General features: G+C 54.8%; 3 protein-coding genes across 12 annotated transcripts in view; 1 reads left to right on the top strand and 2 right to left on the bottom strand.

The window, feature by feature from the left end:
• MBNL1 (muscleblind like splicing regulator 1) overlaps positions 1-5,482 on the bottom strand; it is a 61,290-nt gene extending 55,808 nt beyond the window's left edge. For 9 of the 10 annotated variants that reach the window (XM_064721524.1, XM_064721522.1, XM_064721521.1 and 6 more), the window contains exon 1: positions 5,083-5,204. The gene's annotated coding sequence lies outside the window, so the exon portion shown is untranslated. Of the gene's footprint in view, positions 1-5,082; positions 5,205-5,315 lie in introns of those variants that run through there. The other variant, XM_064721515.1, reaches the window with a different exon arrangement.
• Positions 675-14,578, top strand: LOC135451427 (skin secretory protein xP2-like). The gene is made up of 5 exons (XM_064720585.1): positions 675-681; positions 4,674-5,587; positions 5,706-5,851; positions 12,430-12,624; positions 14,065-14,578. Exons 1-5 carry the CDS (start codon positions 675-677, stop codon positions 14,576-14,578), a joined length of 1,776 nt encoding a protein of 591 aa, XP_064576655.1.
• A 6,701-nt stretch (positions 14,579-21,279) lies between these two features.
• SUCNR1 (succinate receptor 1) lies at positions 21,280-23,607 on the bottom strand. Its single transcript, XM_064721461.1, has 2 exons — positions 23,561-23,607; positions 21,280-22,227 (listed from the first exon to the last, which is right to left on the bottom strand). The coding sequence occupies exons 1-2, from the start codon at positions 23,561-23,563 to the stop codon at positions 21,280-21,282; spliced, it is 951 nt and encodes a 316-aa protein (XP_064577531.1). The 5' UTR covers positions 23,564-23,607.
• Between the last annotated feature and the right edge of the window lie 3,187 nt (positions 23,608-26,794).

The following is a 26,794-nucleotide window of genomic DNA, read 5'->3' on the forward strand; positions in this document are numbered from 1 at the left end:
CGTGCTCCCACAGCAGGGCACTCACATCTAAAGGCAACGCTTATCTCCTCGAGCGAGCGCCGGTACCGTCACTGCAGTGCAGATAGCGCCACTGCAGCGCCACGGCCCCAGCAGCCTCGGAGCACAGCCGGGGCTCCGGCCGGCCGCGGCCTATCCCCGCCGGGCCCGGGGCAGCCCGGCCCGCACAGCCTGGGGCAGCCCGGCCCGCACAGCCGGGGCTCCGGCCGCCCGCAGCTCATCCCCGCCGGGCCCGGGGCAGCCCGGGGCAGCCCGGCCCGCACAGCCCGTCCCCGCCGGGCCCGGGGCAGCCCGGCCCGCACAGCCGGGGCTCCGGCCGCCCGCAGCTCATCCCCGCCGGGCCCGGGGCAGCCCGGCCCGCACAGCGCGCTCACGGCAGCGCCCAGGGCCCTGCGGGGCTGAGCCGGGCACCTCTGACTGCTCTCCCTTTTTTAGAAAGCAAAAATTCCAATTAACTTCTCGGGAAGCAGGATTGGGCCGGGAGCCCAAACATGCTCTGGGTTCCCGAGTCCTTACTCACTGCTCGCAGTCGGACTGGCTGGCCGGGACGCAGGCAGGCAGCAGGAATGCGCGGGGTGCTGCGGGAGGGCTGGCAGCCCGGGCCCAGCCCGCTCCTGAGCCCGGCAGGGCTGTACGTGCTGCAGTAAATAGCAGCCATGTACGGTACAAACGCTGCCTCGGCCTGCCGGGCCATCCGGAGCACAAATGCAGATGCCAGCAGCCGCCTCCCGTGCCGGCTCTGCAGGCAGACCTCAACCCACGGCCACCCCAGGCACGACACGCTATTTATAATGCTTTCAACATTTCACTTTTCTCTGCAAATAATACCTGCTCCAAGTTCAAGTCCAAGGCTTATTTTGCCTTGCCAGATGATCTGCGACCGTCTCATGACTTATTACATTGTTATCGCTGCTAAGCTGAGCAAACAGGGCTGCTAAGTCTATTAATCTTCTGAAACACGAAGTCTGAAACTGCAGAAACAAAACATCTCACTACAAGATACATAAAATGTGCTATAGAGAGATAAGGGGGGAATTCAGTGCACGCTCTGTTAAGTTTTTTCAGTGCCACTGCAAGCAAGACTGACGCACTTTTGCAAGAGCCGACTCTGGATGTAACACCAACAAGTTACATAAGGGAAAAGAAATTCCTTTTACAAGAGCAGCGTGCCCCAGGGCGGACAGCGAGGTACACTTCCCACAGGAAAACCTGGGCACTCGGCAGGCGCTGGCGCTGCCACCTGCACATTCTCAAGAGGGGCTGACAGAAGGAGCCCAGCCCAGCCAGGCCAGCCACGGCGGGCTGTGCAGGAGCTCTGAAACACGCCCAGCCCTTTGCTGTTTAGAGCAACCTATCTAGCACTTACTGCTTTTTCTTCTGTGGAAATCCACTCCTTTCAGCTATTCATATACACCATGCACATTTATGTACCAAAATATTTTTCTGAGAAAACAAGTATTTGGCCTATTTGCCCGAAGCAAAGGGAGCACACAGGAGTCATACATTTTATCACAGGGCTCAGATCACGGCAGCTCCAGGAGGGGGTTTGGAAGGACAGACAGACCCAAGCCGAGCTGGCCCATTCCCCATGCTGGGCTAATGCTGGTCATGCACTTGCCTTATGGGAATTATAATCTGGCTACACAAAACTCAGGCCCAGCTGCATTTTCCTCAGGCCTGGCTGCCTCAGTTTCCCTGTATAACCCATATATTCAAACCAAAATGAACTCAAACTGCAGGATTTTGCCCCTTTTTGACAGAAGTGCTGTCACCTTACACACCGCTGCTGCTCTTACTAATTTGTACCAACAGCAATTTTACCTTCAAAATTTCAAAGTTAATCAAGTTGAACTGTGAGAACTCAAGTCAGATTTTACTGAGGATAGATTATACCTATTGCAAACATTTTTTTATTCCCAGCTACTTTGAATAAAGATATTTTGGATAAAAATATTCTTCTATAACAATTACATGCACATAATCTGAAACATGGACTGTCTGAAAAGGCAGAAGTTGACACAAAGTGGACATTTAAAAAATTTAATTGATCCCTTAGGAAAAGGAATTCTTCTGACAGATAGTGGGACCTCACCCTGAGGTCAGCACACATCAAACCCAGCGCCCAAACCGCCCAATGGGCATAGGAAACCTCCTACCTGTCAGCCTGCCCCAGCTCAGGGGCTGCTGCTGCTCTCCTGCTGCCGCCTCTGAAACTACTGAACAGACTTCAGAGCATCTTCAGAACAGCAGAACTTACTGCTGGCCTTGAATGCACAGATCAGGGCAAGCAACATTTGTCTCTGGCTCTTTACTCTGAGCAAGGTACTGGCTAGGCCATTGCCCCTGCACACACTGCTGAAGGGAGAGCGGGCTCCAGCATCCTCCCAGCAGCCACACAAAGCCTTCACCTCACAACTCGGGACAATACCTGTATTTGCTCAGCTCAGGATGTATTGAAGCTTCATCACAACCACAACATGGTTTTAATAGTCCCTTCTCTTTCCTTGTTAATTGCTGGGAACTCTCTTTGACACTAATGGAATTGCAATTGCAAATATTCACAGCAGAGCAGATATGTCCAAACGTCACTGAGGACAGCACTCAAACATATTTACATGTTTATTCTTTTGGTAAATAACTATGGGGTAGGAGGAAAGAAACGTTGTTTACTTTGCTGCATAACTTGGGAAACTAAGTTTACAGTATATAATTGTTAATAAAATTAAATTTAAAAATAATAAGCATAGGTAACTGCTCTAATCCCTAAGGCACACAAACAGTGGAGACCACAAGTCATGCAAGGCAAAGGAGAGCCCCTGTGTAGGGCTGAGCACAGCAGGACACACTGAAGTGTAGGAATTCCCAGGGAAGCAATTGAACTCTGCCAGATCCTCCCTCTCCCTTCCCTCCGGACAGGAGTAGTAGCAGGAATTTACTGATAAACTCATAGTTGCAAAAATCATCCTTGGCATGAACATGAATCATAAGGAATGGGAACAGAATTTTTCCCGCAGTTTTACCTTAAGGAGCTGGCCTTAGCTAACATGCTGTTTACAGCATTCCCATCGAAAATATGCCTAAGGAAAACACTCATTAAGCCTTTGAAAGTAACGGAGTTACCACAAGGCCTTTTACAACCCAACACGCATGACTTCCTCAGTGTCAGAAAATTATGTCTGCAGATTATTATCCACCAGCTCCTGAGCAGGAATCAGCCACTATTGAGGAATCAAGAGGTGCTGAGGCTCATGCCCCTAATTACAGGCATCTCTGTGTCACTACCACCTCCCCACTGACGCTGAAGCAGCAGAATAAAACACGTACTCGAAGGAAATAAAAACAGGGAGGGAAGCCTATGATTTAATCTGAGCTGACCAGCAGATCTTCATCTACACCACACGTGTAAGAACCTTCCTGTGGGCACAGAAACCCCCCTGGACAGCGAGGTGAAACCATGCGGCTTTGACAGCCTGTCTGTCCCGGGCAGCCAAGCCCTGGCCCTGCAGGGCAGCAGCCTCCCACGGCCAGGGCGGGCTCCAGTGTTTGCTGGCACCCATGTCCATCTCCTGGGCATCACCCTTGCTCTGCAGGCTTCCAGCACAGGCGGCTCGAGGACCGTCAGAGCAGCACCCGATGCAGGGACGGAGCAGGACATGGCTGGGACATCGCACCAAGGCCAAGGAATGGGGCATTCACCCGCCCTCCAGAGACCCCTGAGAGGACAGGCTGCAGGAGTGCATTACAGATCCTCCTACCCAGGGGGAACCAGGCTGGGGGCAGCTGTGGGATACACCCCAACTGGCTATTTATTGCCCATGCCTGCTTTCAGCCCAGAGCAGAGAGACGCCCAACACCTCTTGTTCCTGCAGTGGCACATCCCAGCCTTCCACATGCAGCAGTCCTGTCACCACTGCAGTGAGCATGGGGTTACCAAGCCTTTCATTTCCTCTTTTATCTACTTTAAATTATCATAATACTGCTCTATGCCAGTGGGCCTGCCCAGGGTCAGTGTCACATGCAGCCAGCCCGAGGGAAGCCTGCAACCTCTCCTCAGCTCTCACCCCAAACCTCTCCTGCAGCAACAAGTGCCATTGGTTAATTATTCATTATGCAAACAATTTTCTTGTCACTTTGGAATATGTTGTCGTTTCATTAGAACCCCTTCTCCGTAGTGCCAAAAAAAAATAATCCAGTTAAGTTATTCACCATCACTACTCATTACTTCCATCCCTCTTTCCCGTTACATCCCTTCCCTGAACCTGCTCTCCTGCACTTCATTACCTCTGTCACTCGTGTCCTGCTTCTCCCTTTCTCTGGGGCATATATTCCCCACCTCAAAAAAATCACCAAAAGAAATTATTTCTTTCTAAGACAGACAATCACATATTTTTCCAAGACAACCATTTTACACAAACATCCCTGCATTTTCCTCTTCCACTAAACCGACGTCTTAACAAACTGACTTGCTTGCACCTGCAAACCAAAGTTCGGAATTCAAGAACTTTCTCCAAAAATGAAACAAAAAGCTCTCTTTCCGTCACGCTACCGCGGCAGCCGCCGGGGCCAGGCCGTGCGGTGAGTGCGCACGGGGCGCTGCCGCCCGCCCCGCCGTGTGCTGATCCCGCACCGCCGTGTGCTGATCCCGCCGGCCTCAGACACCGCACCGCCGTGTGCGGCTCCCGCCCCGCCGGGCTCAGACACCGCACCGCAGCACCGGCCCCGCCGGCACCCACAGCCCGCCGGGCAGCCCCGAGCCACGGCCGAGCCCCGGCCCTGTGCTGCGGAGCCGCTGTTCGCCCCGCGGCCGGGCGGGTCGGGCTCCGAGCTCCGGGCGGGGACCCGCGTGGGGAGCCCCGCGGCGGGCGCTGCCGCAGGGACGCGCGGGCAGCGGGGCCGCGCCCCGGCCGCGCTCCGGCCCCTGGCGGAGGCCGGTGGCTGTCCCCGGCCCGCCGAGCGCAGCGACGCTCCCCCGCTCCCCGCGGAGCCCCCGTTGCCGCGGAGCCGCCCCGCATGGCCGCCGCCCGCCTCCCCCCGCCGCGGGCCCGGCCTCGCCGCCGCACTCACCCGGGCCTGCCGGCGGGGCCCTGCCGGCGCGGCCCGCTCGGCTCAGCGGCTCATGCTGACGGTGCCGCCGGCGCGGCGGGCGGAGGCAGCGGCGGCGCGGGCTCCCCGCGCCAGCCCCGGGCCCGCTTCCGCCGCCGCCCCCGCCCCGCCCGGAAGCGCCGCCCGGCCCCGGCCCCGCCGGCAGCCCCGGGCCCGCGGGGCGCCCGGCCCGGCCCCGGCCCGGCCGCGCTCACCTAATCCCGGTGCGGCCTCCGCGCTCCGGGCGCCGCGGGAGCGAGGGGAAGGCGCGGAGCGGGGCGGCGGCGCGGCGGGCTGCCCTCCCCCGGGGCCGCCCTCCCTCATCCTCCCCGCGGCGGAGCGGCCGGCGCCTCATGAGTCACCGAGCCCGGGCCCGCACACGTGCCCGGCCCCGCCGCCTCCGGCCGGGGGAGGCACGGCAGGGGCGGCCTGGGGGCGGGCGGCGCTGCCCGGGCCCGGCCGTGTCCGCACAGCGCCCAGCGCGATGGCTCCGGACCCCCCCCCCCAACGCCGTTCCTGAGGACGCGATCCTCTAAGGAATAGCTTCCCAAGGCAGGCAGAGGGACCCTGCTTTCCTCCCGGCTCCCGCTCCTCCTTCATCTCAGCGGGAGCAGCCGATGCAGAGCGGCGTTGTGCCGGCTGCTGCGGGGGCTGGCGGGGCTCGCCCGGCACCCACCATCAGCAGCTCCCCGCTCCCGGCCCTCCACAGCAGCAGCAGCAGCAGCAGCAGAGCCCACCGCCCAGCCAACAGGTCCGCTGTGCCCCGGCACAGGGCACGTGTCGGTGCTGCCGTGCGGGTGACACCGGCCGCAGGGTGCAGAAAAGGACACCAGCAGTCTAGATTAGCCAGAGGGGTATCGGTGTGTCCCCTGCCAGGACACGCACGCAGGGCCATGTGCAAAGGGCTCATCGAACCCCCGTGGTGCTAACCACACTTTAGGAAAGACAAACAAACTGAAAAGAGACAAGGAAGGAGACGAGGAAAGTGACAAGGAAAGTGACAAGGAGTTTCTCTCCAGTGTCACATATATTAAAAATCTTTTAACACAGACACATGAGCAGAGGGTTACGTTTTGTGAGATGAAGTAATGACAAATAATTCCTAACTTTACTTTGGGAGACAGATTTTGTTACCTGGTCTCAAGATCTAACTCCAGCTGCTTCCTTCATCAGGCTTTTTGTTCTATTTGGTGGCCTGGAGGGGATATAATTAACTTTGCTTTTCTTGTGCTCTAATCACCCCTGCAACAGAGCAGGCAGCGCTTTGGAAACAGGATGGGTTTAGTGAGCATCCCTCCTCAGAGCCGCCCAGCCTGGGGAGCATCCAGGTGTGCCATATGCCCGAGGAAATGCCGGCACCTCACTGGCTGGGAGAGCTTTCTGATACCTGCTGGCTAGCTCTGATGGCTTTTTGCTAGAAACGGGAGACTGAAAGGACAAAGAAGCATTCCGTTTTCTCTCAGTAAAATGTTGTGTTGTTACGCTTGCATTTCAATGAAGTTTAATCCAGATCAGAACAAAATCCATGACAACTGGTATGCCATGGTATTTAATATTTACCTGCCTCACTGTGGGGCAGTGCAGGTGTCCCTGGCTGCACAGCCCCGATGGGCCCTGGGAGTGAACATTGTACTGGGCCATTTGTGCTCTTCCTGTTCCCGTTCAAGCACAAAGAGCTCCCTGGGCCATTTCCTCCCTGAGAACCAACATCACCGCTCTGGGCGTTTTCAAAGCACTTGTTCTGCTCACAAAGTTTTTGTACAAACTCCTCCCTGCCCAAATTCTTTCTAAATAATGGCATGAGACAGTGTCTTGGTGCTGGGAGACTGGAGCTGTGTCCTGGGCACAGTGAGGGCATTTCTCACTGTATCCTGAAAAGTGAATGCATTCCATTCACGTCGGTTTATGCAGGTCACAGGGGATCAAACCCTAGGGCATGGATGTCAGGCACAAGCTCTGTCATAACACAATGTCCAGGCAGGGCAGGGTCAAGAGAAAACTGAGAGGAAATTTCAGATCCAGGGGTCTCCCACAACAATCACCACCTGCAATTCCAACAGACTAATTGTCTTACAGCAAAGATAAAGAAATATGTCATTGCACACTCAGCATTGTGTGCTGCTCAGCCCAGAGGACAAAGAGAAACACTGTGTGCCAAGGAAGTTTTTTGAGGGCTACTTTGTGTTCTAGAGTCCCTTTTTGCTAACACAAGTGGAGCAAGAAAGAGGAGCTCTCCCGGCTGAGTCAGTGCAGCCCTGGTGCTGTTGAGGTGAGAGGCTGACCTGTGAAATTGGTGCCTGCCCTTCCCTCTGAGCCCCGCAGGCAGCAGGGCCAGTGTGTCCCAGAGCCTGACACCAGGGTGCCTGTGGGCATCCTCGTCACAGCTGCACCTCGAGCAGAACAAAAACGCTTCCTCACTGCAGGGCTCCCACCCGTCAGGAGCACGGGGGGCTCCGGACCCACCATCACACAGACAGAAACCACCTGAGCTCCAAGTGTGGCCTGTGACATCATTTTATCTCACCAAATAGCTGAAATACAGCAGCCACTAAGTCAACCTACACTCTGATCTTCCTTCCCTCCTTGAGCCTTTATTGAAGGCAGACACAGAGTTGCTTCAAACCCGGACTGAACACGACTGCAGCCCTGCAGAAGCCGTTTGCTTCCTGATGCCCTTATTTGTGCAACACTGGTGAAGCTCAAGTTCCCCAAAAAGGTCTGACACAAGCTGCAGTGCTGCTGCCACAGAAGGCCCTGCAGCCTCCCTGCTCTTCCGGAGCCGCTCCCGCCGCTCTGCACAGCACACGCTTCCCGCCAGGCCACAGCACATTGGTTTCTTTTAATCAGCTCATCTGCATCTGCATTTCTGTAAATATAGCACACACAGTTAGGACTTGGCCCTTACACCGTTTTGTCCTTTTGTTTCAAAGCCTCGTGCAACTACTGAGTGATAGTATGTTTGTTGAAAGCAATAAGATACTTATAATCTCTCCTAGTCTACAAGCACGCAAATGAGAAAAATCCACAGTGCAATTCCTAGCAAATAATTGTGATACCCATTGTAGCTTTTGCACTTTCTACACAGGCAATTTCTTTCCTTCTCTGCAGCAGCTCATGCTAGAGCCCCTCCAGCAGCACCCGTTCACCCCCCAGCCCCATGGGACCAGTATGGGTGCTCAGCCCCATGGCTGCTGCCTGTGATCCAACGTGGTGTTTAGGCACAGAAAACTGGCGGGACGTTCACCAGCAGCAGCAGATTTCACGCTAGGAAGCTGAGGGTCGCTCTCAGAGGATTAATGTCATTTCAGCCTCCCATGTGCTTAACCAACAGCCCTCCAGAGTGCCAGAGCGGGGCTGAGGAGCTCCAGGGATGGACACCCACACCCATGTGGAGGGCCAGCACTCACCCCGCTGGGAAATGCACCCAAAGCGGAGCACAGCCATGGCAGGGTGCCTCGCCAGCCCTGTGTCCCCTCTACTGCCAAAGCACAACAGATGTTAAACCAGCTGGGAAATGCACTCAAAGCGGAGCACAGCCATGGCAGGGTGCCTCGCCAGCCCTGTGTCCCCTCTACCCCCAGAACACAACACATGTTAGACCAGCTCACAGGGCTCCTGTAAGCATGTGAGAACCTCTCTCAACTTTTCCAGCACAGTAAGCACCACAGGTGATGAATGGATCAAGCTGTAGCAAAAGCAGAAGACAGAGAAGATGCACATGCCGGCGCCATGGCAGTGCTTGTTCCACGTGTCCCTGGGAGCAGGCTGCTGCTCACTCAGGGTGCAGCTCCTCCACACCACAGGGTCCCAGTGGACCCCCAGCACGCACCACAGAGGGTCTACGGTGGGTCTGACTGCAACTTTTAATGCTCTTCAGACCCACAGAGTTTTGTTACTCATGCCTTGCACAAAAGCTTTTACTGTTCATTTCCCTAATAAATTATTCAAGTCTTCACTAACTCAGGATAGCGGGGCGCACATGCAAAAGCAGCACAATGAAAGACGACAATGAAAGCGTCCAGCTTTGCAATCAACTCACCGTCCGTCTGTCCCGGCGGCCGCAGTGTCCTGCTGCTCTGGGCGGGCTGCTGAGCCCCGCTCCAGGGCAGCAGCTTGGTGCCACCTGGGCTGGTGCTCGGTGCTGCACGGGCACAGCAGCGTGGCTGGCACAGCCACCGCCCCCGGGGCAGCAGCTCGGTGCCACCTGGGCTGGTGCTGGGGCACAGCAGCGTGGCTGGCACAGCCACTGCCCCTGAGGCTGCGGGGCCAACGACAGCCAGCAGCTCTCTGCGGCGGTAGCCTGGCCTGGGGAAGCGGTGATAGGCCGGAGAATGACACTTACCAAACCTAGGGGGCCAAGGAGTGAAGTGAGCCCTTCCTGCAGCGCTGGCCACGGGCTGGGCTTTGCACATGTATTTTCTTAAGGAAGCAAAAGTTCCTTTCTGCTGGTAGAGAAGGCCACGGCAGAGGAAGTGCTTTGCATGGCGCTGCAGCCCCGCTCGCTGACGGAGCTCACTCCCACTGGGGACACGGACACGCGGTTGCAGCCTCGCTGTGCCCCGTTAATCTGCCCGCTGGCAGCTGCTGGGGAAAGCGGGCTCGGGCCCTGACACGGGCCATGGGCCGCGCTCCCTGGAAATGGGGCAATGGCTGGGGCGTGCCCGGGACTCCTTCCTGCTGCAAGCCGCAGATAACGGCTGCCTGGCCTCGCAGCCAGGGGCTTTCGGGCCCATTTTTGCTCTTTCTGCTGGGGTTACCACCAGCTCCAGGCTTCCAAAGCCAGCCGCCCTTCCACCCAAAGCTCTGCTGCACTCAGGGCCAGCTGGAAATGTCCCTCACTAATACCAGGGGGAAACACCATGGTGCCCCACGTTCACTGGCCATGCCAGCTCTGGTACACTGTGCAGTGGCTCCTGCCTGGCATGTCCATGGTGGGCATGGCCCAGGACAAGGGGTGTGTGGCAGTGCTGCAGGGGAAGGGCCGTGTGGCTCAGCTGGGCTGTGCCAGCTGTGCCAGCTGTGCCCCGCAGCCGGAGCAGGGGGCTCGTACCCACACCCCCATGCCAGCAGCAGAGCCGCCTCTCCGGACCCGGGCCCTGCAGTGCCCGAGCTCGGGCCGTGCTGCAGGTGCAGCTGGAGGTGCAGCACGCGGCTGAGCAGTCCCCAAGCGCTGCTGAGGGAGCCTGCAGCCAGCACGGCCATGCACAGGATTTCCTGTCATTTCTTTCCGCTCCTCCCCAGTGTCCCCCTCTGCTCCTGCCCTGCAGGGCGCTGCTGGATTCACCATCCCACCCTTCGGGGGGTTGCAGGAGTGGAGGGAACAGCTCTCCACGAGTCCCTGAGCCTGCTCGTGGCACGTACCAGCCACCAACAGCCTGGCACAGCCCAGCTTGGCCCCAGCACTGGCAGCAGAGTGGGGGGAACAGGTCTCTGTGTCTGCACAGCTTCCTCACTGAGGCTGCCCCAAGAACTGCCCTGTGTGACAAAGACAGTCCTGAGTCCTGATTTCAATCACTAATAAATAATAAAATCAATTACAATAGTCACCTGAGAAACATCCATTCCTATGACAGAATTTTGTGTTTTGTCAGGGATAGGGATGCTCTGCACTAGGGGTCTCTTCCCATCCCGAAGCCTTTTCCAAGCAGAGCACAGGCACCCGGGTCCCTTCTCTGGGATTCCCAGAGATTCTCTAGCTTGGTCAGAGTAAAACCCCCAATAAGGGTGAAAGGTACCCAGAAATCTCACCCAGAGAGATACAACAGATAAAATTCCCCATGGGTGTCAACTGTCTGTGCAGAAACCCAACATCCTCAAGGCCTCCATCAGAAAAGAGGCCTCCATGGAGAGGGGCCCATGTCTATCTGAAAATCTTGGGTGAAATGACAGATTTCTCCTTTCTCCTGATGCAGCTGTGGCACTGCCAGGCACAGTGAGCTGCAAACAGCAAACAGCCCCATTTAATGGGGTAATGACACAATTACTGGGCTGCAAAGAGAGCAGGGCCCACCCGCCTTCCCCGTGGTGCCAGACGTGCAGCAGGGGGAGTCTCCGTGCTCTGCTGCATGAGTAAAACTGCTCGCTGAATCCTCTTCACAGACACACTCGTTGGCACGTTATTACTCAGGCCATGGTGTGCTCTGTGGCATTGGTTCCGGACTGAGATAAAATGTGTCATCAGCCCCAGGCAGCACAGGGTGAGCACTGGTGGTGGCACAGATTACAACGCTGCCCAGCTTTTTTCCTTTTTTTGTTATTATTCTTGAAGAGTCCAAAGCCTGAAGTTTTTCTTATGCTGCAATTATTAAAATAAAGAGTTCCTTCAGAAAGGCAGCAAGGCCAGCCCATGTCATGGTGCTGCTGAAGGGGTTTCTGTTCCCAGCATTTCAGGAGCTTTAATTCTTTCTCATTGAAGCTGACAGTGTCTGACCAATTGCCCCACTCTGTCCTTCTTATTATTTTTCCAAATTTTGTTCACATCTTTGTTTTGAAAAGTAAAGTTAAAGTTTTCAGGGGCAGGAGCATTTTGTTTTGTTTGCAAAGGATAAGAAGTCTCTGGTTAATCTGTAAAAGATTATCTGAATCAGAGGAAGTGTGGGAAACATATGGACAATCTCACCTCTCCCTCATTAGGAGATAAAGTGTCCATGCTCCTCATTTCCATCCCAGCATTGGAGATAACAGCTTTGCCTTCCTGCTGGATATCGTGTCAAACAGATCCAGATTGGAAACAAAGGTCTCTCCCCTGATATGGGAACCAGGAGCAGGATCCTCATGTTTTTATATCAAACCCCTATGCAAAATAATAATAAACTGACCCTTTTGTACCTTCTTGTGTAGTTTGGGCAGCTTTTGTATTTTCCATGAGGAACTGTGTCACCAAGGCAGACCTGCCCTGGGCACGCTGGCCTGGCTGGCACTGGGCAGGAGTGGGAGCATCTCAGCATCCCTGAGCTCCATCCCAGGGAGGAGTGCTGGAGTCCAGCATAAAGGAGGAGGAGGCTGGCTCAAAAATAAAATAAAACATGTAAGTCCCAAAAGTGAAATTCATATGTAAATGCAAACTGCACCAGGTGAAACAACAGACACTTATTTGCTTTGTTGGGCATTTTTCCCTTTTAAAAGGTAGATCCCAAACAAGTGATGCTACTAAAGACATTCCCGCTGTATTCTTTACCTTTTTTTTTATTTTTTCTTTTTTACTAAATGTATCTAGGTATAAAATAAAATATAGTTTTAAGAAGTTTGCAGATTTTCAGGCCTACTTGTTATCATCCCAGTGCCTGGCCTAGCGCCAGTGGAACTGCCCCCCTTCCCTGCCTTCCACAGCCTCCCTGGGCTTCCAGAGCCACGGCACATTCCTGCCCGCAGCGAGGCAGCCAAATCAAATATCAGCTCCTGGGAATGTCGCTGGTTTCCCTCACAGGCCCTGGGCGAGGCTCTGGGGCTGGCCGGGGGAGTGCCCGTGGTGCTGCGGCACACTGGGGCTCTGCCCGCAGCTCCCCCGGCCCACGGCGGCTGCAGGTGGGGCTGCAGGCACACTGGCCTGCCCTCCCCACCTCACACACTCCGCGCACCCTCCCTCCTGGCACCTCCTGGCCTCCTGCACACCTCCTGCGCACCTTCTGTACTCTGCACACTCCTGCACCTCTGTACCTCCTGCCACCTCAGCACACCTCCTGTGCACCTTCTGTACCTCCTGCACACCTCCTGTGCACGTCCTGCACCTCCTGCACACCTCCTGTGCACCTTCTGTACCTCCTGCCACCTCAGCACACCTCCTGTACCTCCTGCACACCTTCTGTACCTCCTGCACACCTCCTGCACACCTCCTGCACACCTTCTGTACCTCCTGCACACCTTCTGTACCTCCTGCACCCCTCCTGTGCCTCCTGCACACCTTCTGTACCTCCTGCACACCTCCTGCACACCTCCTGCCCCTCCTGCACACCTCCTGCACACCTTCTGTACCTCCTGCACACCTCCTGTGCCTCCTGCACACCTCCTGCACACCTCCTGCACACCTCCTGTACCTCCTGCACACCTCCTGTGCCTCCTGCACACCTCCTGCACACCTCCTGCACACCTTCTGTACCTCCTGCACACCTCCTGCACACCTCCTGCACACAGCTGGCATCTCCAAACCACTGTACAACCAGGATTTGGGCACTTTGATCCCATCTCCAAACTGCCATCTCAGATCTGAGCTGCCCAGCTGTGGGGGCACTGCCTGTCCCCTAAATGACAGAGGCATCAACAGCTCACAGCCACATTTAGAAACAAAGAGATTCTTCAGGGAAAAACCACAGCCAACTACCTGCTAGTTACTCTCAATATTTAACCCAAAGCACGGCTGCTGCTGGGCAGGAAACACTGCTCTGGTGAAAGCTGTGGAGTTTTACTAAAGTACCCCTTTTGCTTCCAGAGCACTTGTGCCTCTGTGACCCAAAACAGCCACGTTTAAAAGTGTTCTGCTGTCAAACTGCCAAGGGGCACAAGTGGAAGCACAAGGTGAGTCTGCCTTCACACAGAACACAGTAATTCCAGCCATGAAGATGTTTCCAAAGGACAGCAATAATGCACAGCATTTTGTACAGCCCCACACTGTACAACCCAGCCATGCTCCAGCATAGGCACAGACCAGCAGGCAGCGACAGGGAGCAAGTCCCCTCTGCCAAAGGAGGACATGAAAATTACATTTCAAAGTCTGGTTTAATTTCTATGTGGCCATGGAGGGTTGTTGCTACTTGGCCTATGCCCACACTGAAATATTACATATAAGGAGAGAGGCAGACGTGACTTAGTGACCCCCATATTTTTAGCCAAATAACAAGGATGTGATATTCTCCCATGTTTTAGCAAGCCCCAGCAGTGCCCAGCTCCAGCCTGGCACCGTTTGACAGCACCCTGTGCGTACTTGCACGCTGGTGTGAGTGTCACAGCCCATCACCGGCTCCGGCAAAGCCGAATCCGAGCCGCTCCCTCTCCGAACGCCGGGCTCGGGTGCCAGGAGGGAAGCGGCGTTCCTGCCCTGCCAGGGCCCGGCCGGGGGCAGTGCCAGGACCGAGCCCCGCCGGGCAGCGGGCACGGCACGGAGGCAAAGCCGAGCGCGGCCGCGGCCCTGCGGCCCCTGGCGGGGAGGGAGGGACACGGTGCGTGTCGCCAGGCTGCCCGCAGACAGCCGGGGCCGGGCACGCCCTGCCAGGAGCGCCGCGGGGCCGGGGCCGGCACCCAGCGTGTGCCCGCCGTGCCGGGCACCGGGGCCGGGAGCTCTGCGCCGGGGCTCGGCACCAGCACTCACACCGAGCCGGTGCCGGCCAGCGGGGTCCGGCTGGGAGCGGCCGCAGGACCCGCCCTGCCCCGGCTCGGGCACAGCCTGGCCGGGAATCGAGCAGCGCACCCCAGCCCTGGCGGCTGCCCTGCCCCAGCCCGGGGCACAGCCTGGCCAGGGACATCGCAGCCCTGGCGGCTCCCCTGAGCCCGGGCAGCCCGGGGTGTGCCCAAAGCCCGGAGCTGCCCTCCGTGACAGCACTGACCGCAGCCATCCAAGCGGCTCGGCTCGGCTAGGGTTTTGCTGGCCACAGAGAGGATGCTCAGGTGTGTGGGACAGCCAAGACTCTCCACGTCCCTGCCTGGGTGAAGGCATTGCCTTTTTGGCACTTTTGGAAGGGATGCCTAAAGGTTTCCTCCAGCCTTGCAAACACTCCAACCAATCTATCTTTCTGTCTCTTCAGGAAACCACAGTCCCCAATTTCTTGAGAAGACTCTGCTAATTCACGTGGGTCTAGTTGAGACCTACTTTCAGACACATCCTCTGCTATGAGACACCCTCCAAACAAGCACTTTATTGCACATTTTCCCAGCCTGAGGAATTTACCAACACAGATAAAGATGTTACTGCCGTGGAGCAACTTCTCTGGCTGACAGCCCTCATCTGGATGCACCAGCCCCATCCTGTCAGGCCCAAAGCAAAATAATCCGAATAAAAATATAGGAAGGTGACAAGAGTGTTGTTTCTGTCTTGCTCTCATCAAGGCTGAGTCAAAGAAGATAATTTCAGGGTGTTCTTCTGTAATCACACATTGCTCAAGAACGGCCAAGAGGATGATGGGCCCCCAGTGAACCAGAGCAGGGTGACAAGCACAGCCCCAGAGAGGACAGACAGAACGCACCTCACACTGCTCTCTGACACAAACCAGGAGCTGCCATGAGCTATGACACCGCTGTTCACAGAGCACCCATCCCCTTGGGCAGTGTCCAGGCCCCTCCACAGCCTGCCATGCCACCCACAGAAAACCTGAGCAGGGCCCAGTATGGACCAATTGGTGCACTGGGCACACTGGGATGCAGGGTGACACCCCCAGGGCCGGGGTTAATGATCAGCTCATTCTGTAAACACCAGCTGCTTTCTCTAACTCGGTATTTGGAGATGTACTCTTTCTAATTAAGTAGTGACTATAGTTACGTGTCGTAAAAATCAGATTGCAAATAATTAATCATTAGGTCATATTTTAATTGGGTTATTTTTAGTGAAAAGGCATCCTTTGTCTCTTGTGGTTTTGAAAAGTATATAAAGAAAAATATGAAAGATACTATTACAGCAGGAAGGAAAAATAAATAAGAAGTGGCACATCCAGTGAGTGCATTCAACAGATTTACAGTCTGCATGTTACAGGCATGAACCAGAAACTTGCTTTAAAATAAGACTTAAGGAGCCCAAGGAATCAAAATCAAGTCTGTCATGCTAAGAAATACTTTTGGAGAAACTTACATTCGATGCTATCAGTACAACAGGCTGAATCACTGTAATGATAGGCAGCAGCTTTCAGAAAAACTGATTTCTCTGCTGTAATTAAATATAGGAATAATGTAGCTAAGAGGAACCATTTAACTGTGTTTATTTTTATCTTTATCGGTGTAAAGCAATACTGGGTACTACACAGAGTGGTCTGAAAAGTACTTTAGTAGGCAAGCAGGCTTATCCTTCCTCACACAGGCAGCAGGTCTGGAAAAGCTGCTTTCATAAATATGGCAAAAGTCACACCAAACCCCTTGGAAGTTTGTATGTCACAGCAAGCAGAGGAACTGTTAATGAGAACAGGATAATTGTAACTAAACATTAATTCCTCTGTATTTATTTTGGTCCAAGGTCAATTCTGATGTTATTTCTTCCCTTGCCAAGTTATACCAAACACTCTGCCCAAAGGTGTTGCAGGCAGGAGAAAACAAAGACTGAATTAATCTCTGATGGGAACAGGAAAAGTCATTTTGGGATCCTTTGAGGATACTACTGAATTCCTTCTAGGAAATAACAGAAATCAAAGCAGGGGAGAGAGCATCTGCTCGTCAGCTCCAGCTCCATGCAGGGGATGAGGATGAAGGAGGTGCACTGGTGGCAAGGCAGGCATGGGGCTGGGACAGGCACTGGGCTCACAGCCCCCTCCTAAACACAACCCAGCCCTGCATCCAAAGGGGCTTTATGGAATCATCTAAAGCGTCCTGTGACACTTCCCTCAATGAAGCACAATGAGCAGCACGAAGCATCACCATTTTGTAATGATTGCCCTGAAATGCACAATAATTAATTAAAAGGAAATAAGGAAAAACACCCTGAAAGACAAATGGGCACTGAAAGTAATTTGCTCCCAGGGATCAGGGAAAGCTTATTTCTCTGTGATAGAACTATAGACACAAACCTCAGAGAAGCCAGCATTTCTTAGGGCAGTCAATAGCTAAAACATTCCCTGCAAAGATATTGGGTTGAAATACACAGAAACTAGAATATCCCCATACACCATAAAGAAAAATAAACATTAGGGTGATAAAGTACTTCCTCTCCTGTCAAAAACGTATTGCTAGATATAATATCATGGCAATTGAACCTCATACATGAGGTTTTTAAATCCAGGCCTCTGTAGAAATGTGCTGTAACAGGATGGTGTTTGTTTTCCCTGGCTGCTGCTCACCCTGGAGAGCCCCCAGCCATTGTGCTCCTGCAGGAGGAGGATTTCCGCTGGTAAACCTGCCAGGGAGCACAACCAGGCACCCCAGGAGCTGCATTTCCTTAGGAGAGTGGGAAACCCCTCGAGTGCCAGGAGCTGTGCAATGACAAAGGCCATGTGAGCAGCCCAAGGCCCACCAGGTGAAGTCGTGCTTGTTCCGAGCCTCTCCATGGGCTGATCAGGGGAAAGGAGGTGTGGGGACTGTCTGAAGAAAAAAAAGAGAAAGTCCCAATTGCTTTTAAAGCCACCATTCCAAGGATGGGGGGAGCCCCTGGGAGTACTCACACAGCCCCAGCCGTTTGCCTGGCCAGCTGAGGACACAAGTGCTGTGTGTCCCTGCAGAGACAGGGGTGCTGTGTGTCCCTGCTGTGTGTCCCTGCAGAGGCACAAGTGCTGTGTGTCCCTGCCGTGTGTCCCTGCAGAGACAGGGGTGCTGTGTGTCCCTGCTGCGTGTCCCTGCAGAGATAGGGGTGCTGTGTGTCCCTGCTGTGTGTCCCTGCTGTGTGTCCCTGCAGAGGCAGAGGTGCTGTGTGTCCCTGCTGTGTGTCCCTGATGTGTGTCCCTGCCGTGTGTCCCTGCCGTGTGTCCCTGCAGAGACAGAGGTGCTGTGTGTCCCTGCTGTGTGTCCCTGCTGTGTGTCCCTGATGTGTGTCCCTGCAGAGACAGGGGTGCCGTGTGTCCCTGCTGTGTGTCCCTGCCGTGTGTCCCTGCAGAGACAGGGGTGCTGTGTGTCCCTGCTGTGTGTCCCTGCTGTGTGTCCCTGCAGAGACAGGGGTGCCGTGTGTCCCTGCTGTGTGTCCCTGCCATGTGTCCCTGCTGAGGCACAAGTGATGTGTGTCCCTGCCGTGTGTCCCTGCTGTGTGTCCCTGCAGAGACAGGGGTGCTGTGTGTCCCTGCTGTGTGTCCCTGCCGTGTGTCCCTGCAGAGGCAGGGGTGCTGTGTGTCCCTGCTGTGTGTCCCTGCCGTGTGTCCCTGCAGAGGCACAAGTGCTGTGTGTCCCTGCAGAGACAGGGGTGCTGTGTGTCCCTGCTGTGTGTCCCTGCCGTGTGTCCCTGCCGTGTGTCCCTGCAGAGCCCAGGGCAGCTCCAGGCAGGTCCCTGGGCTCACAGCTGCTCCTCGTCCCTGTAAATGTCCCTTGTCCATTTACAGGGACATTTCCCAGTGGTTTCACTTGTAACCCAGCTCGAAGGGTTGGGTTTTTTGCACATTGCCTCTCAGTTACTCCACGTGCAGAGGCCTCCCTTCACCCTCCTGCCTCAGCACAGAGCAGCTCTCCTCACGTTGCTGCTCATTTCCCATAAACCAAACTGGGTCCCTTTATTTCTCTGCAGGAGCTCCTGGTTCCATCTGGCTGTCCCACCACAGCCCTACACCACAATGCACATACCAGCTCTCTCTCCAGCAGATCACCCAACCAGCCTTCCCCAAGAAGTGCCACATTCTGCAGTAATTTTTTCTGCTGTAACTTTAGTTATAAAACAGACTTTTGAGAACTGTCACCTCATTCTTACCTGCTCAGCCTGCTCCTTCCTTGTGGCCCCCACCAGCACAGCCCACGGGCAGCACGGGATCCTTGTGCAGGCAGGAAAGCAGCACCGCAGCCCCTGTTTAACCCTTTGGGCCCCACTTCCTGTCTGATGGGGCTCCTGGGGCAGGTGGGACCCATTGCCCCCTCTGGCCCCTCACCTGGACACTGCCCAGCCTGTGCTCACCTGGCTGGGGGGGTAACAGCTCCCTGCTGCCCCAGCTGGGCTGTGCCACGCTCAGCCCCCACTGTCCCATCAGAAAGAAGGAATTGGGCCAGCAGCACGTGGGCTGTGTCTGCCCCTGAACAGCATTCACCAGACAGGGCAGGCCTCTGGGAAGGAAAAAGAATTCCTAAGACCAAGCCTTGGAGAAGCCAAAAGCACAGGATTTATTTCAAAAGGCAGCGGGCAAACTGCTGGATTGCTTTATTTATAAAATAATTGCTTCATCTGGGCGGTTGTGAGACCTTCCATCCTGTGACTCTTATGTGGCTGTGTCAGGAAGTGAGGCAAGAGTGCAAGAATGAACAAAGCAGCACTTAAATGTTCCACTTCGCTTATATGGGTCAAAATCTCGATAAGACACAGAAAACTGAAAGGAAAATGAGTCTTGCGGGCACCTTGCTCTGGCATCCCTGCAGTGCTCTGCCCCCAGGTGTTGCTGTGCTCGGCTCAGGCCCTGATGCTGCTGATCCAAAAGCTGCTGGAGCAAACAGGGGAAGCTCGAGGTGTTTCCATGAGAGTGCCTGCACACCTGGGTGCTGCCCAGAGGCCTCGGGGGCTGCAGAGCTGCCCTCACCTCACCAGCCTGAGGGCAGGCTGCCCAGAGGGTGAAGCTCCTCCCGGCCTTCAGGAAGACTATTTTCAGCTCATGTATTTTTAGAAAGTGAAAACCAAATTGAAACCGAGCAGAAGCCAGCTGAATTAGTATCTTCATTACTGTCAACATGAGCAGTTAGAGTCTGAATGAGTGACATGGTCAGGACCCCTGTGCTGGTGTCAGCCCCTTGCAGGTGCCCAGGGCAGCCACCCCTCACACAGCCCTGCTCTTCTCTTATAAATCATTATGAACACACTGCAGAGCAGCAGCTGCTGTGGCACAGAGCACTGCAGAGAGCTGGGGCAAGGGGCAGAGGCAGCTGAGCACAGAGCTGCCCTGCCTGGGCAGTGGCAGGGCAAAAGGTGATGGGAACAAACCCGGGAAATTCCCTCTAAATGTCAGGAAAAACACGGCAGGACATTTTACACATTCCAAGCTGCAGAGGACCTGGGGTTTGGTTGGGTTTGGAATGAATAAGAAATAGATCCACGTTTTCTCGTGAGTGTGGAGCTGGTTGTGAGTTCCCTGCAAGGACAGGCTCCTGCAGCTCCCACTGAAGGGGAGCTGAGCCCAGCCCGGTGTCCTGGCCCTGGGAAGGCGGCTGTGGGGCCGGGAGGGCCAGGGCAGCCCCAGCCCTGCCCTGCCCTCACCCTCTTCCCAGGAACTGTTATTTTTAGGCCACTTACCGCCACTAAAACATACTTGGACTGTTTTCAGGCTGACTCACAGCTGAATTCCTGTTCTGGAGGCATTTTCAGTCCACACCCAAAATAAGGAAAGACAAAACAAAATGAAACCAAAAAGGCCCTGTCTGAGTCAGAACCAAAGCCTGTGCCCAGCTGTGCTGATGCCAGTGCCTGCAGCCCAGGTGTGATTCTCCCTGGGGGAACCTGCACCCACCTTGGTCCTGCTTAGCCCAGCTCAGGTGAGCCTGGTGGTGCTTTGGAGCTTTATTAACTGAAATTTCTCCATGTACCACTCAGGAGGAGAAGAATTAGGCAGAGAGGAACATGCATGTGAAGCTTGAATGTGGTGGTTTATATTCTCTTTTTTATCACATTTTTAATTGCAAAACCAGCAGCATCACAGTTAATTGTGTAATGATCAGAAGTTTCACTCATTAGTTTAGGGAAATGGAAGTCATGGAGGCTTTAGAGATTGCCACTAAATCAAAGGTACAAACCAGGGCTGGCCCAGAAGGGGGAAGGACCAGAGCCCAGCAGGTTTTTGAGTCCCTCTGAGGTGCTGGGCTCTGTGTGGAGCAGGGATCGGGCAGGGACTGGCTCCTCATTAGCTCTGGTTCATTAGTGCAACTGCTAATGAAGTTTGAATTCTGAGGTCTGAATTCTGCCTCAGGCTTTAGGTTCCACGGGCACTTATAGACAGCTCTAACGAGGATAGGTAGCTCCGTACCCTGGTGAGTGGCTGTGTGAGTGCCCATGGGAGCGTGCCTGGCTGTGCTGGTGACCCATGGACATGGTTTGTCCCAGCCCAGGCCCAGGTTGTGGCACTCAGAGCAGCTGTCTGAGAGCAGCGTGCTGCCCCTCAGAGAGCTGCCCTGATGGCCTTTGATGGCAGTACCAGTGGGCTGTGGGGCATCCCACGGCTGGCCTGTGGGAGCAAGCACAGCATCCCTCCTGGCCTGCTGGAGGCAGCTCAGCAGAAATCTCCTGCACAACGAGGTGACAGGCGCATTTAGAGGAACACAATCAGCTCATACCTATTCTATTGCATAAATAAAGTTATCTAAAACAACGGCACATTGCTGAATGCTCTCCCTCAGAGAGTTTCGTCCCAGACCTCTCCCACCACAAGGGGTGTGCTTACTCATTCACTTCCCAGTGGTTGTCAGCCTGCCCAGGAGCTGTCTTGTTTTGGCCATCAGCATCTCTCTGAAGTGGTCACCCATCAGGAAATAAAAAACGGGATTAATGGCACTGTTTAGGAAGGCAAAGGGTCTGGTGATGATGTACGCAGTGGTGATGACTCTCTGCGTGCCCCCAGAGATGTTGAGGGCCGGGATTCGGGAGGCGATGCGCACGTTGCGCATGACGTGGTAGGGAGTGAAGAGCAGGGAGAAGGTCACCACGGTGAGGATCACCAGGGTCAGGGGCTTCTCCAGGGTCAGGGCGGAGCGGATCTGCTCGCTCCTGTTCTGCAGAAAACAAACCATCTTCAGGTAGAAGCAGCCCATGGTCAGGAGGGGAATGAGGAAGCCAAAGACGGTCAGGAACATGCTGTAGACGAGGCTTGTCACGGGGTCCCCAGAGCTGGCGTAGTCAAGGCACTTGTAGTTATTGGCAGCTGTGACAGGCTCCAGGAAATACAGCAGGGGCAGCAGCTCCAGGATCACCCCGATCCACACGGCAACAGACACCACCACAGCTGTGTTCCTCTTCTGCAGGACGTGGTCCCTGAAGGGGTGCTTCATCAGCATGTACCGGTCAATGCTGATGACCATGAGGAACAGGACGCTGCTGTACAGGTTGGCGTGCAGCAGGAATCTGTTGCTGTGGCACAGGGTGCTCTCTGCCCACTGATCTTTGGAGTAGCTGTTCACCAGATTTGGCAGAGTGCACAGAAATAGCAAATCTGATATGGATAAATTGAACAGGTAGATGTTGCCGCTTTTCCATTTTTTCAGGCAGAAAACATAGCCAAACACCACGATGATGTTTCCAAGGGCACCTATAATGAACTCAAGGCTGTACATGGTGGAGAGATAATACTTTTCCAGTGCTCTGTTTGTCGGAAGATGGCCACTGGTCTCGTTCACAGCCTGGAAAATCACAAAAAAAAAAATAAGCATCAAACCCAAGTAAAGGATCATAGCACAGTTATTGTTATATCATTGCTGTAATCAGTGAATGCAGCCTGCAATTTCCTTCCAGCCTACAGGGTAAGTAGATATGTGACCTCAAATATCTCTGCCACACGGGACTGGTACTTGCAGACACTGATCAGAGTTACAGAAGAAGATGAAAACTTGCCTGAGCAAAGACCTGTGTGAGGAACTCAAAGTGGGAGCATCACCTGAATGAAGGCATCAGTCACAGTGTGCCAGCTCGGCCAAAGCCGGGGCAGTACCGGGGCCAGGAAAGTGAAACCAGCCCGTGGGTGCCCTGTCAGAGCCTCGTGGAGCCATGTGCCCCTGTTACCCAACCCCAGTCCCGTGGGTCCTGCCTCGTCATTGAGGGGTTTGCTGACAGGGCTGGTGTGGGATGAAGGCAGCAGCCCTGCTCACAACTGGCCGGGGAGCCAGGAGAGATGTGTTTGTTAAATTAACCCAGCCCTTAATCGAGCGCTTTGTGAGCAGTGCTGCAAACTGGGTACCAGAATTGCGTGGAGGATGGAGCACATCTCCTGTGCGCTCTGCCAAAGCTTCCTCCAAAGCTGCACCACACATGAGCTTGCTTTCTTTCTAAAGGCCGGTTAAAAAATGCTTTCATCTCCAGGGAAGGAAATAGAGCAGCATCTCAAGTGTTTACTCCTCTCCCTCCTCAGCAAAGCCACCTGTCCCTGCCACAGGACACACAGAGCTTTTGGTGACAGCCTTGGATAAAGTGTCAGCAAACAACTGGAAAGCAGGGAAAACCACATGCCAGAAACTGGGATATAGATCAAAACTGAAGTCAAGCTAAGGTTAAGCATTTCCAAAGGTGTTTTGGTGTCAGGAACTTGTTCACAGGTCTCTGTCCTCAAAGCAGAGATCAGCTGTATTTCATTTTGAAGGGAGATCATGAGGCAGAGCAAAAACTCCATAAAGCCATTTCCATCAAGTCTCTACACTTACTGTGTGCCCCCCAGGAGACAGAATTGCTACAGAGAGCCCTTGCTCTCCTCAGACCTCACCTGCTGCACCTGCTGAGCCCTGTCTGCTCGCTTCTTGAGGAGAAACTCAACTCCTTAGTGAGATTCTAGTCTAGAAAGCACATCCCAGACATCAGCAATTTAAACAGCGACAGTAATTGAAAGTTCGGTGTGGACAGATGCATTAATGGAGCAAGTTGTTAGGGAAAGGCTGATGGATCAGTTTAAGGTGAGAAGGAAGAGCAGTCAGAGCCCACCCAGAAGCGTGGGTGCCACGCAGGGTGCCCCTGGTGGAGCCTTACCATGGCCGGGCCGTGCTGCCTCGCCGCGGGTCCGGCGCAGCTCTGGATCCGCGCGGCGCCGCCGCCTCTCACTCAATCATTAACGACCGGGGCAAGGCGGATCTGTTTGCGAGCTGCCGGGATGCCAACAGCACTTCCCCTTGGCAGGAACCCGCGGGGAAGCAGCGCGGAGAGGGCACCCCTGCTCCGGACCCACGCCCTGGGACAGCCGGGGTGCAGGAGGGCAGGGCCGGGGCAAGAGGAGCACCAGCTCCTCATACAGCAGCACCAGCTCCTCACACAGCAGCACCAGCTCCTCACACAGCAGCACCAGCTCCTCACACAGCAGCACCAGCTCCTCACACAGCAGCACCAGCTCATCACACAGCAGCACATCACCGCCCCACAGCTCCCTGCTCCACTGGCTTTGCTGCAGAAATTACTGGCAAAGACAAAAATATAATAATGCTGCTAATGCGGACCCTGCTCCCATCCCACGCCCTGGGACAGCCGGGGCTGCAGGAGGGCAGAGCCGGGGCAAGAGGAGCACCAATTCCTCACACAGCAGCACCAGCTCCTCACACAGCAGCACCAGCTCCTCACACAGCAGCACATCACCGCCCCACAGCTCCCTGCTCCACTGGCTTTGCTGCAGAAATTACTGGCAAAGACAAAAATACGATAATGCTGCTAATGCAGAGTGACCACACCCCACAGCCAGTAATTGCACCCCTCTGCCATGGGCAGGGATGCTCCCACTAGAGCAGGCGGCTTCAAGCCCCATTCCACCTGGCCTTGAGCATCCTCAGGTATGGGGCAGCCACAGCTTCTCTACCTTTCCCTCCCCTTTATGTGCTGTACTTCACAGTTAGCAAATATTAACCCCATTAATATATATAAAAAGCTATTGTAGCTTTTCTCTGTGGACAAGGCCAATAAATCAGCTCATATTTAGGCATTACAAAAGCTGATTTGAAATTTCCCCCATGGCTAATAACTGACACTGGCTTCTCATTTACCACCTTTTAAATATATTGTTCATTCAGGCAACTGCTGTTGCACTGAAGGATAAAATAGAGCTGAAGAAATGGAGCATTTCTTCCTTCTTGCTGCAGTAACTTCTCAGAAAACTGGTGAGGGAGCAAGAAATGCTCATTTCAGTAGGTTTAGGTTGGTCCCTGCTTTACAGCTCTGTGACCATTGCCTCAGCTGGTTGTACTTCTAAGCAGTTTTCTATCCCCTGGTTATTTTGAGGCTGTCCCAGCCACACACGCTGGCATTCCATTGCCTTTCAGCAGCCCTGTCCATCAGGAGCACCTGAGCTGGGCTCTCAGCACGGGCTCTGTGCTGGCTGGCACTGCAGGCCTGCAGCTCCCAGTGCTCCTGCAGGGCAGGCTGGCTCCTGCTGGCCTCTGATGGGGCTCCAGCCCAGGAACCCACAGGACCCCAGATCTCCATGGGGTGAGCGGTGGTGGCAGCCTTGGGGCCCTCCCCGAGCCCTCTCAGGAACAAGGGCCCGGCTGAGCACACCAGGAGCAACCAACCAACACTGCCAAAAACACCAGAAACACAAGGGCACTGTCCAGTTCTGGGGTTTGGGGTTTTGGGGGTGGTTTGTTGGGGATTTTTTGGGTTTTTTAGCCGGTGTAGCACTGCAACAAAAAGTTAAGGATTCTTAAGAAAAGGGTGATGGGGAAGCCCAGATTGGTGGGGATATTTTGAGGATGCTTCATTTCCTCCTTGACTCACCTGCAAGCATGAACCCCCTCTGTTCATGCAGCTCCCACTGCACCCTGTGGTAGGAGAGTCTGTGACCAGTGTCCCTGTGCTTGGGCGACCTTGGAGGGTTTGATCTCTGCACCCAGAGGTGGCTCCTAACGGGGTTGTGAACCCACCATGGCGAGGCTGAGCTTTGTCCTTGACTGTCAACCACCAAACCCCATCCTTCCTTCAAGGGAAGGCTTGAGGAGATGTCCCAGAGCCTTCCCTTGTGGTGGTTTGTCTTGTTTTTGGTGTGGATAAGCTTACTGCAGCTCCAGCCTCTCCTGCCAGCAACGTCAGTAGTGCAGCTTTCACTGCCTCGTTTTGTGCCTCACCAGGCATTTCCCATCCCAAAATCTATTTTAGGAACCTAAACAAAAACATACAGCCCAATCAATCATGAGCCCATATTTAGGTGTTGGTGCTTAAAAGCCATTTACTTCTGGTTCCAAGAGCATCCTATAAAAACACACAAGGGAAGGTTGGCAATCTTTGGCTGGCATTGATTCTTAGAACACAAATTTCTCTCCTGCCTTACAGGAGAGTGTCCCTGGCAGAGCTGATGCCTGAGCCACGCTGGAGGAAGCGCAGTGTCATGGGTGGCAGTGTGGATGGGCAGGATGGCCCAGGTTTGCTCCACTGGGCTGGCACAGGCTCCTCCAGCAGCCCTGAGGGAGGCAAAGCCCCTGAGGCCAACGCTCAGCCCAGTGCTGCCCTAACAGCAACATGCCAGTGCTGTGGGCAGGAGAGCACCAACGCCGCTCTGGCTCACAGCAGGGCAGCCTGCTGAGGGATGGGGTGTGGGCACGGCCCCTCCAAACCAAAGCCACAGCCATCCCCCTGAGCCGTCTCTTCAGCAAGGTTGTCTCCTGGAAACCCCAGCTGGGCTCCTTCCAGTGGCATTTACAACCCAGAAATGGCCATCCCAGGGAACAATCTTGTGGAAGTGACCCTAAAACTGTACACAAAATCAAACCAAAGGTGTTAACAAGCAAAACCCCCAAGTCCAGCTGTCTCAGGAACACTGAAAGGCTGTTAATTATTCCCAAACGTGGGAGGAATAAAAGTGCAGTGGAGCTGCCTCTGGCAGCAGAGGAGCCCAGGCTGTGGTGGGCACTGGGCTGTGCTGGCAGTGCTGCAGGGAGACCTGAGGAATAGCTCCCAACCCTCTGGGGCTGAGCACAGGAGCACAGATGTGCACCCAGGGGGTGTGCAAAGGGCCAGCACAGACCCACCCAAGCACTGCTGCACAGCCCAGCCCAGCAGGACTGGGGCAGAGCTGGAACCGGGGCTGTCTGCAGCACAGATGTGCACCCAGGGGGTGTGCAAAGGGCCAGCACAGAGCCACCCAAGCACTGCTGCTTCCCTCCTGCACAGCCCAGCCCAGCCCAGCAGGACTGGGGCAGAGCTGGAACCAGGGCTGTCTGCAGCAGCCACCCCCGGGCTGCCACTGCTCCCCATGGATGGGACACCGAGGGACAGAACGCTGCGCTG

This window comes from Zonotrichia leucophrys, chromosome 9, assembly GCF_028769735.1.
Source record: "Zonotrichia leucophrys gambelii isolate GWCS_2022_RI chromosome 9, RI_Zleu_2.0, whole genome shotgun sequence".
Classification (NCBI taxonomy): Eukaryota; Metazoa; Chordata; class Aves; order Passeriformes; family Passerellidae; genus Zonotrichia; species Zonotrichia leucophrys.